This window comes from Amia ocellicauda, chromosome 12, assembly GCF_036373705.1.
Source record: "Amia ocellicauda isolate fAmiCal2 chromosome 12, fAmiCal2.hap1, whole genome shotgun sequence".
In the NCBI taxonomy this organism is placed as follows: Eukaryota; Metazoa; Chordata; class Actinopteri; order Amiiformes; family Amiidae; genus Amia; species Amia ocellicauda.
In genome coordinates, this window is record NC_089861.1 from 16,065,583 (window position 1) to 16,084,093 (window position 18,511).

At 36.0% G+C, this 18,511-nt stretch overlaps 1 protein-coding gene across 3 annotated transcripts in view; it reads right to left on the reverse strand.

Annotated features, from left to right (window-relative positions):
- Positions 1-18,511, reverse strand: part of lrba (LPS-responsive vesicle trafficking, beach and anchor containing) — a 297,666-nt gene that overhangs the window by 237,010 nt on the left and 42,145 nt on the right. For all 3 annotated transcript variants that reach the window (XM_066718460.1, XM_066718457.1, XM_066718458.1), the window contains exons 6-16: positions 18,200-18,326; positions 17,797-17,916; positions 15,577-15,723; positions 13,814-14,011; positions 10,827-10,960; positions 9,491-9,599; positions 4,761-4,913; positions 4,090-4,258; positions 3,565-3,644; positions 1,685-1,747; positions 479-576 (exon numbers count right to left, since the gene is read on the reverse strand). In XM_066718460.1, coding sequence (XP_066574557.1) covers positions 479-576; positions 1,685-1,747; positions 3,565-3,644; positions 4,090-4,258; positions 4,761-4,913; positions 9,491-9,599; positions 10,827-10,960; positions 13,814-14,011; positions 15,577-15,723; positions 17,797-17,916; positions 18,200-18,326 — 1,398 coding nt within the window. The remainder of the gene's footprint in view (positions 1-478; positions 577-1,684; positions 1,748-3,564; positions 3,645-4,089; positions 4,259-4,760; positions 4,914-9,490; positions 9,600-10,826; positions 10,961-13,813; positions 14,012-15,576; positions 15,724-17,796; positions 17,917-18,199; positions 18,327-18,511) is intronic.

An 18,511-nucleotide genomic window follows, 5' to 3' on the forward strand; every position in this document is an offset into this window, starting at 1 on the left:
CTGAAGGCAGAGAAATGTAAAAACAAAACAAAAATATATTTGATTACTGTAATTCTTAGAAAACTGCAGTCCTTCCTAACCTGAAGACAGTGGGAGTAGATTAGACTTTATGGTCCAATCAGTATTATGTCAATAACAGATTGGATGATTCCCACAAACATTGTTAGATCACTGTAACAATATATAGTTCAAATCCCCTGGTCAGAAAAACAAATACGATTATGGATCTTGGAATATTAGATTTGAAAGGGGGGGTAAATAAATCACAGAAGAAATTATCGCAGAAACCTAAACAGCTAAAACCAGACCTTTAACTCCCAAACGGCAAAAAGGAATATTAAATTAACCAAATAAACCAGTTTATTGGCTTTTGGAACAGTTGCCTTTAGTTTTACATGACTGATATCAATGTATTTTAACATCAAGGCAGGTACATTTATATTTACATGAAGCTGTAGTTTTCCTCAGGAAACCTTACCGTACTCCATTGCGCTGATCAAAGGCAGGGACCATGGAGCCGGGATGCTCCGACATCAATGCGACAAGCAGCTGCAGCACATCCATTAAATTGTCATCCTATAAAAATAAACCCAACAGTAACCCATTACCATTATTACTGATATGATAAACACACTGCTAATATGAGTATAATTAGCCTTCACTTGACAATTTCTTCATAACACAAAATACAGGAACAAACCCAGTTTAGGATAAACTCATTTAATGTTCATGCATCATAAGCATAAATGAGAAGTAAATGACACACTAGAAGTACACTGCATTAATTATTAAACATGATTGATTGTTGAGACTACCATCCACACTCATGTTCAACGTTGATTACTATAAACTTACCTTGTTGATCTACACATTTATTACAGTTTATATTTTATTACCATACACACAAAATTCATATAACAGTTGTTTAAACTGAAGCTGCTTTGTAAAAAGAATAAACAGCAATTTAGAAAGTGGAATTGTATGCAACTTGGTCTGATTTTAAATTGTAATACATTGCCTTGAATTCAAATAACTTCATACATTTCATCACGTAAATATTTTTTTTACATATAAAATTCTCTATAAGAGCAATTTCAACTTAAAAAATGTAGTTAAGATACAAATGTATTAATTTGTTATTTAAGAATATACTTTACACTGATAACCTAAATCAAGAGGGTAAAACAGAAACAGAAACATATGCTTTAATATAGTGATGATTTGTGTTTGGAAATATCTCCAAAACCGTTCTAGTGGCAAATTAAAGCACCTTATTAAGTTTGGAATATTTAAATGAAGTTTCCAATAACACATTTGCTCTGTGGTATATTGCATGGTGTGTCCAGTTTATGCTGCAGTTTCAGTAGAATGTGCGAACCATAATACTATAGGTGTCCGAACTATAACACCATAAAACTGCAGGTGCTTGGCAAGGGTGCCACCTAGTGGTATAAAAGTAGAGAACATAGGATTCCACAGTACATCTAATATCTTCATTGAAAAAAGCTTTCATAGTGAATTAAAAGGGATAATAGTCTCCTTTTTCAAAAGACACTCTTCTTCACAGTGGGACCTAAAGGATAAGGAAAACTGTTCATTCGGAAAATGCAATACGTTTTTGATCATTTGTTTTAATCCATATATTCTAGGACTATAATGATGCCAAAATGCTTATTATGTTTACCTCGTGCATTGTAAGAAGGTAGTTGAGAATACTCTGGAGTTCATCTTCCTTCACCCCATAATCCTAATGTAAAAAAAAAAAAATGAAAATCAATCCAATTTATTCTTTAAAACTGGAAGGAATGGCATTCATTGTCACAATGCACTAATAGTTATAAATACATCTCTAATGTGAGATATGAACAGGTCTGTTTTTAAATCCTGTACATGAAAAGGAATCAATGGCTTTCTGACTGAGCTCTGTATGGTGTTGATAACAAACAGTCTGAGGAGTCTAGAGAATGTCAAGACAAAAAAGACCACAGTACTGCTCTTTACAGTGTGACCCTGGTGACTGACCACAGTCCACCAGGAAAGATGTGAACAGCAAAGGACAAAATTCAGAAACTGGAATAGTACTGAGATGATAGAGATTAAAGTTATTGTTACAGAACATTATATAATAATTGATGTTAGATGTAAACAACATAAAACTAAAAACATACAAATTGAGCAAATTCACAGGCAAATATATTTGTTATATCATATTGAACCCTAGAAAACAAAATGAATTCCATTCGGTCCAACTACAAGCAAACTGTTACTCAATGAGTAATGGGGGCCCAGCTAGCTCAGAGGAAAAATTATAACAGGGTTATGAAAATAGAGTGCTAATACTTCTCTACCTGTCATTACAACTGTGTAAGTAATATATCTGGCTTTTTTCTATATTTAACATCGCTGATTTATTTTGTTTTTTTGGAAGTAAGAGGTTCAATTCCATTTCCAATACGTTACATCAAGCTGCATGCAAGGCCCTAACTAGGGAGGGGTAAGTGGGACACCCGCCCAGGGCACAAAGTTGGGGGGGGGGTAGAAAATGACTGAATGGCACTGCTATCCAAGTAAAAATTCTGTTTTGTGGTTTTCAATGTTTTCATTTGTCAGCTGTCAGAGCAGCTAACGTTACTCTGAGAGAATGTCTGGCACCCCTAGCATGTTCTGAAGATCACTGGAGCCTCTGCGTGAGAAAAATGAATGCATTGTTATTTGCTCCTGCAGCCTTTGGACCAGCATAAATACAAATGTTTAGTCAGAGTCTGAAATGTAAATGTACGTTTTATAACAACAAAAGGCAGAGGGAAGGATACATGAATTTCATAAATCACTTTACATCAGTTATTGGTGCACTTGAAGGAAATTAAATATTCTGCAATGATCTGGAAGAAAGTCCAGTCTTCTGGCACCAGAAGAAGCCAAGGCCATTTTTTATTTTATATTTTTTTTGGGTAGCAGCTTTATGTTTTAGTTAGTTTAAATTCAGATTTAAATAATATCTAATGCTTCAGAAGCTTTTCTCTTTGGTGCCCAACTGGATACCTGAGATGTAGAAATACAGGAAGCTTAAGTATAAACACCTTCGTTTTGGGAGGGCCTAAACTAAATTACAAAACATTTGACTTTAATTAAATTTGTATGACTAAATTATAAGGATGCCTGGGGTTAGGTTTATCTATTCATTATTATGACCTTTATTATTTTAAAACATTAAAAAAGGTAGGGGACACAAATATGACTTTTTTTCTAATGGAATAGTCCTGGAAAAGTGTTACCATTGACCCTTTACAGATTATTTAATAATTAATAAATAAAACCATTGCCCTCTGGGCCAAAAAATGATTAAAAACAATACAGAAATAAATGATACGCAATAAGCTTAAGCAAATCATGTGGAAATACAAGAAAAAAAGCCAATTGCTGTTTAAAATAGTTTTGCTATTGGTACAGATATAATCTTACAAGAAAATGCTCATTATTACCAGCAATAGATAGTCTAAAGTTTAAGCAGGTAAAGAAGATGAGTGCCAAGCTTATTTCGTTGTGGAAATGTTTTAAACGTACCTTCATTATTAACTGTTTGACAAACAGCAACAGAAATGCTCGCAAAGAAAGGATCTCCTTCTGGTTAGGTCTTGGCCCATCTGAAAAGAATGAGATGAGTCATTGAGACTGCCATGGTGAACCACTTTTAATGTAAAACAAAAGAATAAATCAATAAATCAGCTGACTGTAAATGTTCAATCAGTTTTCAATTGCATGAAACAGAATTGGTCTAATGGCTAAAATATATCCTTCAGAGATTACTTCTTAAAGTTTTGTATTATGAGGATGATAAAATGTTTGAAACTTTACACGATTATTTGTGTAATAACATAGAAGACTGAAGGTGCCCAGTAACTTGGCTGTTAATATAGAAAAAAACAGGGTTGTGTTTTTCACCTGGAAAATTATGAAAATCTAAATTAGAAAAGATGATGCAGTGTGAGGACTGCTTTTATTTGCTATAGGAAACATATATCTTCCAGTTCAATGGTCTGTAATGGTGAGAGTGGAGAACAATATGTTGTGCATTAAGGCACCCCTCACCTAATGCCTTGGGTGTCACTCCGCTGCGGTCCTGTGGATTCACAACCCAGTAGTAGTACTTCAGGGTGTGCATGATCTGCAGAACAGTCCCAACTCTCCGGATTGCATTGTAGATGGTAACAGTACTGATGAACTCGGTGGACAGGTAAGTATACAGTGTTAGCTGCACCTGTATAAACCACCAAGGTGAGAGGGGGAAGAAAAGTGTTCGCAGATGCTGTGCTTTTGAACATACATTCATAACTGCTGAAGACTGAATATTTATGAGAAGTGGATCTGTCACATACAGAGACAGAACAACATTATAACAGAATATATTCTGTGTGGTACAGCAGCAGGAAGCAACCTCTACAGGTGTATGTACATCAGGCATAAGCATATTAAATATAAGGCCATATATATTCAGCCCAAACCAACATTAGGCACAGGGTTTGGGATTAAACAACTTACATTATGTACTCCACAACTGTTCCCTACAAATATCATTTGTATTTAATGAAAAGAAGACAAATGAGCAACAAATAACTAAACTAGACAAAGTTATAGTGAAAGACAATAGAAACATTAGGCAGAGACCAATGTTTAGAAAAAATCACTACAGACAATGTAAATCTCAGGACAATTTGAAAGCTAATAAATAAAATCAGATGGACAAAATAAAGTAACTGTACCTTGGCCGGAGCATAAATCCAGATTGCAGGGTTGAATAGTATGTGATCACAGAGCTGCTTGAGCAAAAGCACACCATTCTGCAAGTTACTCAGGTACCTGGCAAAGGCCAGGAATAAATCCAGCACTGGTCGGGTGACATGGGTTTTGGAGGACTGCAAAGACAGAGAATTGACATCTTAACAAATATCAAAAAACCCTAGACTAAGAAACATTTAGAATAGTGCAATATATTTCAAATTCAGAATTTCATCAAAGATAGACATGTTAAATCAATGTGCAGAATGCCATAAAATGTTGTGTATTTACGTACTCATACCCTTTACTTGAAACAATGTTATGTACCGTTTCATTAGTTTTCTCTAGGTTGAATACTGTTTATTTTTTTAATTGAAAATATATCCTTGACAAACAAATAGTTTATTAAACTAAAGTAATCTTGATTTGATTACTTTCAACTACAACTGTACAGAACAATTTATTTATATATTTTGTAAGTATAGGGTATCATATATTAACATTTTGGAAAAAATCCTAAATTTACATAGTGACTGGATAGTAAATAGTGCGTAGTGCATGCCGTGGCACAGGCTGTTGCCCTCAACCATGTGAAATTACCTGAAATCTCTTGAATATGCACTTCCCTTTCAATAATCAACAAATGTACATCCCATGGCTTAAAAAAAAAAAATCTTTGGATTCCACATATTCATCATTGCTTACTAAAGAGTTAGACAATTGAGTGGTTCAAAGAAAATGCAGTGAAGGCAAGCCACTCTCTGCACCTGTGATGAAGAAGGCTAGGCAGGTTTCTGAGCAGACAGGTTTCAATGTTGCCCCGTCAGCGAGACTGAGTTTGTTTCAAGCGCTTCACTTTTCTCTGCGTATTATTATTAATATTGCAGACATTTAATGTATAAAGTTTCTACAAACAAATAAGTGAAGAATATAATAAAATATAAAACGTATTAATTTTACATTCAAAACCTTTTCCCAGTGTTTCCTTGGTTGTAACAATCACTACAGAGTTCTAAACTACCACAGGAAGCAACATCAACACAAGAGCATCATGAAATGGGTTTCCAAAGCCAAACAGCCGCACACAAGCCTAAGATTACCATGCGCAATGCCAAGCGTCGGCTGCAGTGGTGTAACGCTCACCACCATTGGAAACGCATAGAGGCTTCAACACCTGGAAATCCAACTGACCAATCTAGGTTTGGCGGATGCCAGGAGAACACTACCTGCCTGAATGCAGTGCCAACTGTAAAGTTTGGTGGAGGAGGAGTAATGGTCTGGGGCTGGTTTTCATGGTTTGGGTTCGGCCCTTTAGTTCCACTGAAGGGACATATTAACGCTAAAGCATACGATGACATTCTAGACGATTCTCTGCTTCCAACATTGTGGAAACTGTTTGGTGAAGGTCCTTTCCTGTTTCAGCATGACAATGCCCCCGTGCACAAAGCGAGGTCCATACAGAAATGGTTTGTCGAGATCGGTGTGGAAGAACTCGACTGGCTTGCACAGAGCTCTGACCTGAAACCCATCGAACACCTTTGGGATGAACTGGAACGCCGACTGTGAGCCAGGCCTGATCGTCCAACATCAGTGCCCGACCTCACTAATGCTCTTATGGCTGAACGGAAGCAAATCCCCACAGCAATGTTCCAACATCTAGTGAAGAGTCGTCCCAGAAGAGTGGAGGCTGTTATAGCAGCAAAGGGGGGGGCACATTAATGCCCATGATTTTGGAATGAGATGTTCGTAAGTAACCAGGCTACATTCAGCCTATTGCACAATAAAACATTTTTTATGAAACTGTCAAAAGTTAATGTAAGTAATTTCAACTGAAATCTGAGTGAAAAAATTACTTAAATTAAGCAAAAGTTTTTGCTTGCGTTCTCCAATACGTCCCTCCCTTCCTTGGCTGTCCTGAGATGGGCAGTTGTGTTCTCTGCTGTGTGCCTGTCATCAGAGCTTGTGTCTGCAGCACAGCACTCTTCATTTCCCAATCCTTGACGAAGTGGCAAGTGACAGTCATGTATGACTCAGTTGTGAGAGTGGTCCAAAAGTCTGTAGTAATAGCTACCTTGTCAGCACTCTGTAGGTCACACTTTACCCTGCCTCAACAAAGTCCATCAGTTTGTGGAAGCCCTCTCCCTCTAAAAAGCTTAGAGGGATGATATCTTGAGGAATCATTTTAATCAAGAGCTGTTGTAATAGGGCTGCCCCAGTAGCATTATTTTTATATTTTGGATATTAAGGAGTTGAATTTTAATAGTATCATATCTATTTCACGTCTTACCTTCTGAGCGTCTTGACATTGGGATTTTGCTGCTGCCACTCTCCAAGCTATTCTGGATGCAGAGGTTAATGTTGCGCCCTGGACAATTAATGTGAATACTAGGCACAACATTCAAAAGTGACGCAGTATTTACAGTAAGAAGTACTGGCACTGCCCTGCTCATATTTGCAGCATTGTCATGCTCACAAGAAACTACTTTGATGCCACACTAAATTCTGCATTTATCTTACTGATAGCTTCCGCTAAATTTGCAGCAGTTTTCGTCTAGTTTAAATGTCCTTGTCACAAGCACTTTTGACTCGAGTTCCCAGTGTTGAGGTATGTTACTTGAGCAGGTTACTGTAAGAAATGCATCCTGTGCCATGCTCCTCCACACGGCAGTTGAAATGGACAGAGAGTTACACCAAGTTAAAGTCTGTCAGAGATTCTCTTTTGCCTGGTAGTGATTCAGCGTAATTAATTTATAGAATGTCTTTCGATGGGGTGTTTCATAGCAAGGATGGCGATCAGATTTTTAAAATCCAGACCACTCAATGATATTCACTGGACTGATGTCATTAAATCCATGACCAGGTCAGTAATTTCCCTTCCCTTTCCCCTTCACTTTTGAGTTTGGTTGTTGGTAATAAAAAATCCTGATATCTCACTGCATTTTAAACGTCTTATTTTTAAGTTGCTGTCTCACATACTGTCTATTCAGTTACTGATGAAGGAAAATTACATTCTAAAACATACATGTGTGTAATGCTTTGGGGTGTGCCTTTCAATCTTGTATTTTAAGACAGTACTATAATTGCATAGGGCACTGTAATGTTTAGTAGACTAAATTACTAATTCCCAGATTTTTGCCTTTCGCTCTGCCAGGATTTTATTTTGCCATCGATGCTTTTGAAATGATTTGATGCACTGATCCATCATCCCAGCCCTACTGTGTATCTGCTTTGGTCTGTCAAGGCCACAGGATCGGGCACTACTGCTAATGAAGGATGTGGCGCGAGATTGCCTATGGTCATCCTCAGTTGTTTCTTCTTTGTGCTTTATTTTCATATGATTAAATATCAAACTAGTGTTTCTGTGATATGCAATTTTGATACTACATATCTTATACTGAACATTCAAGTAATTAATTTATCCAATATATTTCCATAAACCACTAGGTACTGTGTCTGGCCGCCATTCTGCCTGTAGTGAATCGTGTATGCTCCTGCATTGTCAAAATCCACTACTATCTACATGATATTATTGACCAAGAGATATATGTATAATTTTATTTCATAAAGTGGATTATTTAATATATAGTGATTATTACACCGCAGATTATTTTTTGCTTGGATGTTTAGTAAAACCCTCTCTGTGAGTGATTGTATAGTGATTTAAAAATATTTTCAATATACAAGATACTATCTTGCCCCTATCACACACTTACTGTATTTCAGTAATATATATTCATCAGCAAATACACAGAGATTTAATAACTCATTAATAAGAAACATCACATTCAGTCTACCATGAAAATAAATAAGTCAAATAGGGCAAATAATATCCCTTTATACATTTTAGTAAAGAGCCACATCCAACCAATTACACAACTTACCAGACTACTTTATTAAAACTAAACGGGTTACATATAGAAAATAATTGGAAACGGATGAAAAGGCTATACTGCAAACTTGGTGATAAACCTGCATGAAACAAATGTATTCCTAACAATTCAAACATGAGATTAATAGCTAATCTGTATCCAACTGATGACCAAACATGAAAATGTAAGAAAATAAAAAAGGTATATATGCCTATTAAATAGCAGTACAGGGCTAGGATTGCATACTGCAATAGGACCTGTCTGAAGCGATTTGCTTTACTGTAATTGCTGTGTATTATGATGAGGCCTGTTGAGAATTCTTGGTGATGTCTGGGACAGGCTACTCCCAAGGCTGTCCTACTTACAGCACTGTTGCTGCAGCTATATCTGTCCACATTACCACTACTCACTCCAGGCTGTTACACAAAAGGGGGAGGGAGGTAAAAAGGTAATATCTTGAACAGAGTGAGTTTTTGAGGAAAGCAACAGCACACTACTTATCTTTTTTTTTTTTAAACTAAGTCAATGGCAGATCTATTCTAAACGACTTTTGGAAATCACTATACACTGTAAAGTCTTATTCATAAAAAGATTTAGGAAGGAAAAAAGGCTTGCCTGGGTGTAGAGAAGGAGTTATATGAAGAAGCTCATTGTTCTGAGGAGAATAGCCCAAAGTAATGGCAGTAAGGCGTAAAAGGGGAAGTTAAATCTTATTTAAAGTTATTTGTTATTTGTGTAATTGGAGAGTTTGGGAATGTTTCTTACAGTTTTACGCACCTAGATGAATAAGCAGAAGTTAAGCATCTTAGTACTGTAAAAGACTAGGGTGTCCTGACGTTGCTTACCTTCTCCAGACTATACCCAATCACTAGAAAGCCCTTGCAGGAAAGGACTTGCTCTTGCATAGCCACCGAGTTCTTCAGCAGCTCCATCACAAAGGACAGCAGAGTGCAGCTGGGGGACAACAGGAAGAAGAACGTTATCAGTGCAACTGGATCTCTGAAGTGTTTAAAGAATAAACAATCAGCTGCTTTTTAAGTGATACACAACAATAGCATATACTGTTATGTGCTGGAGCTTTAGAAGAGATTGTAACTGGCTGTGCAGTCCATCTCGCAGAACTCTATAGAGAGGCCTGCATTTTATTCCACAGTATGTCTTTTAAAGAGTGTCGTTCTTCAAAGAATCAAACGTTTTAATATAATTCAGTCAGAAACATCTGTGCTTACATACAAATTGTGGAACTGTTCAGTCTTATTTATTTACATTACAATTTAAGTTTAAAATGGGCAATATAAATAGTTTTTCAGTTTCCCCTGAACTTCCCAACTTCCTTTAAAAAACATGTAGATACTGCATGTAAAATAGAGTGCAACATTTTAAACAGTGTTATGAGAAACTGTTTTCCTCATTAATGCTGTTTTAAAAGACTGATATGAACCCAGTGAGATTATATAAAATATTACCTTACACTTAGGAAGCCTACTGATTTTATGTATTAAAAAAGAAGGGTGATGAGTCAAAAGCAATTTGGTGCCTGGTTTGCCAGAGAACTGACCCAGCATGTTACTACATTGCAATTAAAGACAATATAATAACCAGGTGTTATGTGCATTACTGAACACTCAAAAATTATGTATGGCACCATATAAATACAATCTTGTGCATGACAATTTTATTTAAGCAGTAAATTAAAAATATCTTTCTAGTGTCCAATTTGTGCCATTAAGGGGAATGTATTCAATGTGAACTGTGAATTTTATGTCCTATCATTAATAAAGAGTTCCCCCAGGACCTTTTCAAATGTGTTTCAGCAGGAAGAGGTGTTCAGTGGTAGTGAAAAGCATGAACACTTAACAAGGGTCCATTTCTGATGTTAGAACAGAATTTTTTAATTAAAAAAAAAAAACAAGTTAAATAGTGAGGATCTTGAAAATGTAATATCAAGTGTTATAGAACCTCACAGGGTTTATATATGCTCATTAAAAGTTAAAAGAGAGACTTGCATTGCATATTGATAATGGATGGAAAAGAATAACAAATAAATCGAACATTCACCTCTAGCTAATGACCCTACTCTGAACCAAGCTGTCTGACAATATGTTTTAAAAACACTGGTTAGTGAAGATAGGAGGACAAGCTGCCTCACTGTATTGTGTGACTAGTAAAACAAGTTCCTACCATACAGTGGTGTCCACTTCATCAGTAGCATGCTGGAGATAGTCGAGTTGTGCAAACAAAGGAAAGAGAACCTGCACTCCTCCAATTGAATGGATAGCACTCTGAACAGAATGTGTGACCACTGCCTTGACATCCTGTTGAAAGACAGTCGAGATCAGACCCGTCCTTAATGATTTATTAAATGATAGTCGCTAATAATGTACCAGTACAGAATAAGTGCAAAATAAAAATTACAAAAGTTTGTATACAACAAAATGTACAAATATGTTTTGTATGATTGTTATTATATTAAATTAGTTCAACTCTAACCTGATGTGGAAAATGTCATGCTATGTGCGTTATATGTAAATGTGATTTACGGGATGAATCTCGTTTTCTGTAGATCCGTAGTACTAAAGCCACTTTAACATAGTAGATTTAATCAATACGAAGACCAAATGGTTAGAGAGATTTTCAAACACAAAAACGAAATATGTATTATTTAACTTCTGTATTAATTAGTTTTGTCTTCAAACATGCATTCCAAGAATAAATTATTCATCCTTAAAACAACTAAAAAAAATTGAAATGTCCGAATCTCATGTTTCAGCTGCACACTACTTTGTGTGGCTACTGGAAGTCTTCTGTAAAAAGTCATTAAAGGTTTACAAATATGTTTCGTATACAACGAATTAATTTTCAATCTCACATTGTGTAAATACCTGTACATAACCTTACATGTTCTTCAGTTTAAATTTGAATATTCAGATATCTTTAACATATATACACCGATCAGCCATAACATTATGACGACCTGCCAATTATTGTTTGTTGTATTAGGTCCCCCTTTTGCCGCCAAAACAGCCCTGACCCATCGAGGCATGAACTCCACTAGACCTCTGAAGGTGTGCTGTGGTATCTGGCACCAAGACGTTAGCAGCAGATCCTTTAAGTCCTGTAAGTTGCGAGGTGGGGATCGGACTTGTTTGTCCAGCACATCCCACAGATGCTTGATTGGATTGAGATCTGGGGAATTTGGAGGCCAAGTTAACACCTTGATTCATCAGACCAGGCCACCTTCTTCCATTGCTCCGTTGTCCAGTTCTGATGCTCACGTGCCCATTGTAGGTGCTTTCGGCAGTGGACAGGGGTCAGCATGGGCACCCTGACTGGTCTGCAGCTACGCAGCCCCATACGCAACAAACTGCGCTGCACTGTGTGTTCTGACACCTTTCTATCAGAACCAGCATGAACTTTTTCAGCAATTTGAACTACAGTAGCTCGTCTGTTGGATCTGACCACACAGGCCAGCCTTCGCTCCCCACGTGCATCAATGAGCCTTGGCCACCCATGACCCTGTCACTGGTTCACCTCTTTTCCTTCCTTGGACCACTTTTGATAGGTACTGACCACTGCAGACCGGGAACACCCCACAAGAGCTGCAGTTTTGGAGATGCTCTGACCCAGTCGTCTAGCCATCACAATTTGGCCCCTGTCAAAGTCGCTCAGATCCTTACGCTTGCCCATTTTACCTGCTTCTAACATATCAACTTTGAGGACAAAATGTTCACTTGCTGCCTAATATATCCCACTCACTGACAGGTGCTATGATAACGAGATTATCAGTGTTATTCACGTCACCTGTCAGTGGTCATAATGTTATGGCTGATCGGTGAAGAAATGTGTTGTCATTTGTATTGTGTAACACTATTCCCCAAAAGACCTGTCAGTCAGGACTGGGCAGAGATTGTATATTTCCGACACTTGCTCTTAATTACATGAACATTAGATTTTAGAGTTTATAATAAAGCATAACAAAGGAGCATAAAATGATATGAACTTAGCAAATAAGTAATGAAATTAATTTAGAATTAATTAAATCATGGAAAAAGTATAAATAAGAAGAAATGTTTACTAAGCATAAAGAACTCCATTAGTTAAATAGTTCAAGATAATACACCATAAATCGTGGCTAACTCTAAAAACTCAGCATTTATATTTTTCTCAGTTAGCCTACTGAAAACAAGAAGGGTGCAATTCTTTAGATTAACAATTATATTTACAAAATGTGGTATTTGTACCCAAAGGAAGAATACATTTGCTGTACATTGTTTCTTGAGTTCAAAGTTATTATTTGGTCCTTTACACTCCTTCAGATAGAGTCCCTTCATTTAGTTGCATTTTCTAAATAAAATAACTTTCTAATTTAAGTAGCTGAGGCTTAATTTACAGACCAGAATAGCAGTAATATTTTGGTGCTATGACCTTCATCAAGCATTTACTTGTGTTGAATTCACACATTTAATAAGTTTGAACAGATAAATCAAAGTTGTGGGAGCTGGAAGAGGCTCTTGAGGGTAGTAACCACAATGTGCGAGAAACAATTTGTTTTTAAATTAGGGCTCCAAATGTTCACCTGACAGGTGGGATAACTAAATTGTTTTGGTCTCTGTAGTATTCAGGAGTTAGTGAAACTGCAGAATCAATCATCTTGCATTTAATTTGCACACAATTAATAATATGTACCATAAAATTCATAGAACCTAACAAGAAAAACATTGACACCGTACACTTCTGCCTTTACTATAAATATACCATAAGATGTTGCAGACTGTAGGAGACTACTAATGGAAGTTTACACTTTCAAAGCAGCTGCGGGATTTCCACAGTCATTTTTGCAAATTTCCCCTGACTTTCAATAGTAAACACATTAAAATAAATTTAGACTCCAAAGGAATTAGACTCCAACTCAGCCTATGTGTTTCCCTTAAGATTAATAAAGTCATAATCCAAAACATTTTTCATCATCAATTGACTTAGTAAATTGCTATTGATTATGAAGGGAAGATGATTGGTTAGTCATTTACTGCAGCAATGTATTTAAGCCACTGCTTCAAGCAATAACAGCCTGTCTATTCAGACTAATAAACCTAAAGTATTTCAACACAATAAGAGGATAAAGTAAAGTAAAATAAAGTAAAATAAGGAACACATAAGACAAACTGTACCTGCAGCATAAGGGCATGAGGTGAGTGAACAAAAATGGAAGGGTTGTCCTTGGGGGAAGACTCCAGGCAGAGCTGCGCATCTGTAGCTCTGGGGTTGTACATGAATGCAATGGAGCTGGACAGCTTCCCATCATACAGCAACATCTTGTGGTGTTCAGCAAAGAGAAGGTCACTCTCTGCCTTGTACTTAAATGTCCCCTAAAATGAGAAAAGGTAAATGTTATTTAACTCTGAGTTATTAATGTAAGGTTAGGCAGAGAGTATGGCAATGTGGCAATATGAAATCATTTTTGACAGAGGTAGCATGTAAACAAACGTATTTTTCAATAGGTGCAAATCATTAATTAAATGCTTTTATTCTGTTTTCATGGTTATGTACAGAAAAGAGAATCGATCACCCTGTAATCCTGCAGAGTGCAAAACAGTGGTTCATAAAGGATGTGTTGTAATTTAAGGAAGCCATATTATGAACAATCGAGTAACATCGGAAAATGTAAAGCAGCCTTAAATGGCCTTCAAAAGCAGCAATTAGTCTTTGTACAATATGTTTATTTCGTAATAAAATATGATTAGCCACACAAAATACCAAAAGATAAAAATGATAAAAATGTATCTGAAAATCAAGAGGTTTAGTACTACTTTGTTTGGCAAGAATTAAGACAAAACTCAGCAGTATAGTACATGTGGTCAAACCAAGCTGCAGCACAACCCCAAAAAACATAATGCACTCAAAAAGTTGACAAGTATTAATAGGTTTTTACACTGTCCTCTTATGACACTGACCAGCAGCAGCTTTCAAAAATGCACATGGATATCTTAAAACACCACTGACATGTTCAAAGAGAAAGTAAGTGATCATGCAAGCAAATCAAATCTGTCATTTACTTAATCTCCAAGGAAGTTCTACAGCTCAATTATGTAAAAGCAAGCTTTATCATCCATTAAAATAAAATCCATACAGACAGGTGCTGATCAGGGTCAAACGACAGACAAAAGAATGTTATCCATGTGTGCTACAGACTTCTAATACACAATAATCACCCACTAGCAATACTTTTAAAATCATAGATTTAACAGGCTTGAAAGAGGCAACGTGCCACGGACACAGTTTTGTAAATAACCTCTGCCTGATGAATGACTGTAAAAATGCAAACAACATTGATTATATTTGTGTAGTAGTTTCCACATTTTCCTGCAATGAAAATGAGTGTTATACAGTCCAACTGTAGCCCTGCATTATCTAGACACCCAGTCGCATTATTTAAATGTCATTGTGACCCATTTATGTTTCTGATTTGTAAAGAAAAGTCAGGATATTGAAGAGTATAATGAAAGAAATGACAGAATAAATGCAAAGTGACCAAAACCAAAACCAAGGCCAAGTAACAAAAATATAGATAAGTACAGCATAGCTGTATATAGCAAATTCTAAAGCCACATCCTGTATCCTGTATAATGGAAAAAAGGTTTCTAGGTAGATTCTAATATTTTGTTGTTATATTATATATTCAGGCTTTAAAGTAAACATTTTGTTTGACTGTTTTCCTGTAGCTTGTCTTAATAATTAATTTCTCCCAGTTTTTTTAAAAGGTACTTTTGAATTAACACACAGTCAATAATTTTAATACATTATAAATATCCAATCTGCTTATTTACACCCTAGAGAAGGTATTTTATACAGATAATCAGAACCCTCTCCAGGTGGGGATTCAAGTGTCTTAATATTATAATCCATCAAACACTACATTCCACTCCAGCAGTACCTTGTATCCAGGACCCAGCTGATAGATTGCAAGTATCTGGGCTGCACTGAGAGCTTCACTGAAGAGGTACACTGCCCCCATCTGACCACAGAACACCCGGTTAGCATCTGCAGTCTCAGAGGACCCCAGGAAACACTTATCAAATGTCTGTGAACAAAAGAGATGTATAATGGGAATATCACGTAAATACAGAAGTTTATATTGCAAAAGGCAAATATAGTTTAGGGGATCTGAGAAATCAGAAAGCCAAAGATCGGCTTTGTTATACAAATTCAAGTTAGTCATGTGGGTCTTTGTTACTTGTCATCAAAGCCAAACTAGTGGCATCTTCATTTCCAGATTTGTCTTTAACATCAAGGCATGGTGAACAATAATACCAGTCATGAACATCAGTGCTGCTTCAGGGCACTGTCTAACCCACATGTTCCGACACCATTATTAGAGTCTGTTTACTTAAAAGTTAACTTCTTCCCTCAGTAAAAAGTAATACAGCTTTCTTGTAACTAACTGTCATTCAAATGAGTAAGACTTTTCCCTCTATTAGCACACTGACTTTTAAGAAAGAAATGTATAAAACATAAAATAAATTCATATTTTCTGACTTATAATAATAATATATATAGTCAGAGCCAATGCAATTTTCCACTTAAAAAAACAACATTGAAAATATACACCTGGGGGGAATGAAACCTTTGTATCTTAAAGGGAAACTGCCATGGTTTCTAAAATTAAGGTGTTGCTGTGTTTTCTGTTTTTCCTGCAGCCGTGGACACAACAACACTATTAAGGAGTAGGAATATGGAGTACAAATACAGTAACACTCAGGTGACTTAATAATAATGACTCAAGTTGCAGCAAAGACAAACCAATAATGCACAAAACTGTTTCCCTTTGGGTGTAAGCTACCAGTAATTCATTATATTATCTTCTACCATTACACCCAGATGACTGCAAAGGTGATTAAGGAAGGAGCAAATTTATGTAATTGAGATGGTTCTTAGTGATAATGAATTGAGCAATCAGCTGGGAACATCATGATTGCTGCCTTACATGTAGTTTCCCTCTCAAATGCAGCATATGTATCTTTCCTGTCAATGAAACTGCCTTTCACCAACTTAACAAAATGTGGTTTCTATAGAGATATTGAGTAAGGGCTGTGTAAGAATTCCTGTTTTTAGCTTCAGCTTCATTTAGTTTCCACGTTTTCATAAAATATGGTTTTACACTGGCTACATGATTTTATAAATGTATCATCAATTATCAAACTGTAGCATACTGTGTGACATTTGCCACAAAGCATTCAAGTTATTTAAAAGATTAATCATTCAAATGTATAAACATGACAATTTACAAAATGAATCAACCCTAAACAAAACTGTATTATTCATATGTGAACTGATATTCACCAAAGCAGATCAACAAAGTGGTTTATTAGCCATACAAATGCTACAATAGTCTTGATCCTGTCACAGTAAATAAACAAAAAAGCTAAATCTGCCAACTTGTGAAGCAGAGTATATTACTAGTTGCACACAACGTTTTGCAGTCCTCTACACAAACTATACACTCATCCAGAACCCTGATGTGAGCCAATACTCTCACAAGGGTTCTGGATGAGTATATAGTTTATATTTGGAAAACTAAGCATTTTGTTGATTAATTATTTCTCAATTGTCACAAAAGAAAGATATTTTTTAACTTTTTACCATTTTTGTACTGAATAAAGTGTTTCTTCATATGGTCATTTTTTCCACAGGAGAAATTGACTGAGTAGAATAAAATTTAAAAGTAAAATGTAATAGATATTTTCTTTCATACAAATGTGACATGTATTTCGCTTTATATAACATGCATATAATGTCAGGGTTACATATTGTACAGCAATGATTTTCTGACAGTATAATATATGCATATAGACTGAGAAATTTAGATGAAGCTAAATGCAATGTGGTGATTGTTAATTGCTGTACAATTAGCTTAAATGCATAAATGCTGTACAGGTAGCTTGATGCAGAGGCTATATCTGCATCTTGGTGCTGGAAGACTGAGAAATAGTGAAAAAAGAACAGAAAAAAAAGTCTCCCTTAATTCCTAACAAACATGTTGCAATGATAGTATGTGACAAAGTATGTATTACCTAGGACACACATTTGAATGCATGCATGGTTATCAATAGCTCAATCTTTTTTTTCCTGTATATTACAGCAAAATATCACTTACATCACTAGTATTGACCAGCCAAGTGATTTCTCCATATGATGCAAGTTCCCCATTGACATAGCAACTGATCTCACTGTTTTTCCAGCGATTGTAGATATGCACTATTGTCACCATGTACCACTGAAATACAAAATGAATCCATTATTTCAAACAGCACATTCACATATCACTCTCAACAGTAGGTCCAAGATCAGTCTTTTCTTGTGATTAAAGTATGTCTCTATAGGGCCATTACTTATTACAACTTAAGGAAAACTGTTAATGCACAAGTAGAACTAGGAACCGTTAGTTGATACAGGGACAAACATTGACTCCTTAATATTTAACACTTCTCAAATTGATTCACATACACACACACACACACACACACACACACACATATATACATACACACACCACATACCTTCTGTGGTTTGAAATCGTACTTCACACAGTGCTGGAATCCCTTTGCTTTTGATTTTAATGAGGTTATGATCAAGCAACCTCCAACAAAATGTGCAGAGTATCCCAACCCTTTATTTGTGCGAAAACTACAAAAAAACAGAACAAAACAAAAAGCAGTTTCAGCTCAAGGTATCAAAATATCCTGAAAAGCAAATCTGAGAATTAGTATGCATCTACTTTAAAAATGGGGAAATCCTGCCATCTCTACAAAAATATAATAAACAGTGTAACGCACAGAACCAGACTATGGGAGAGAATTTCTATTTCACAA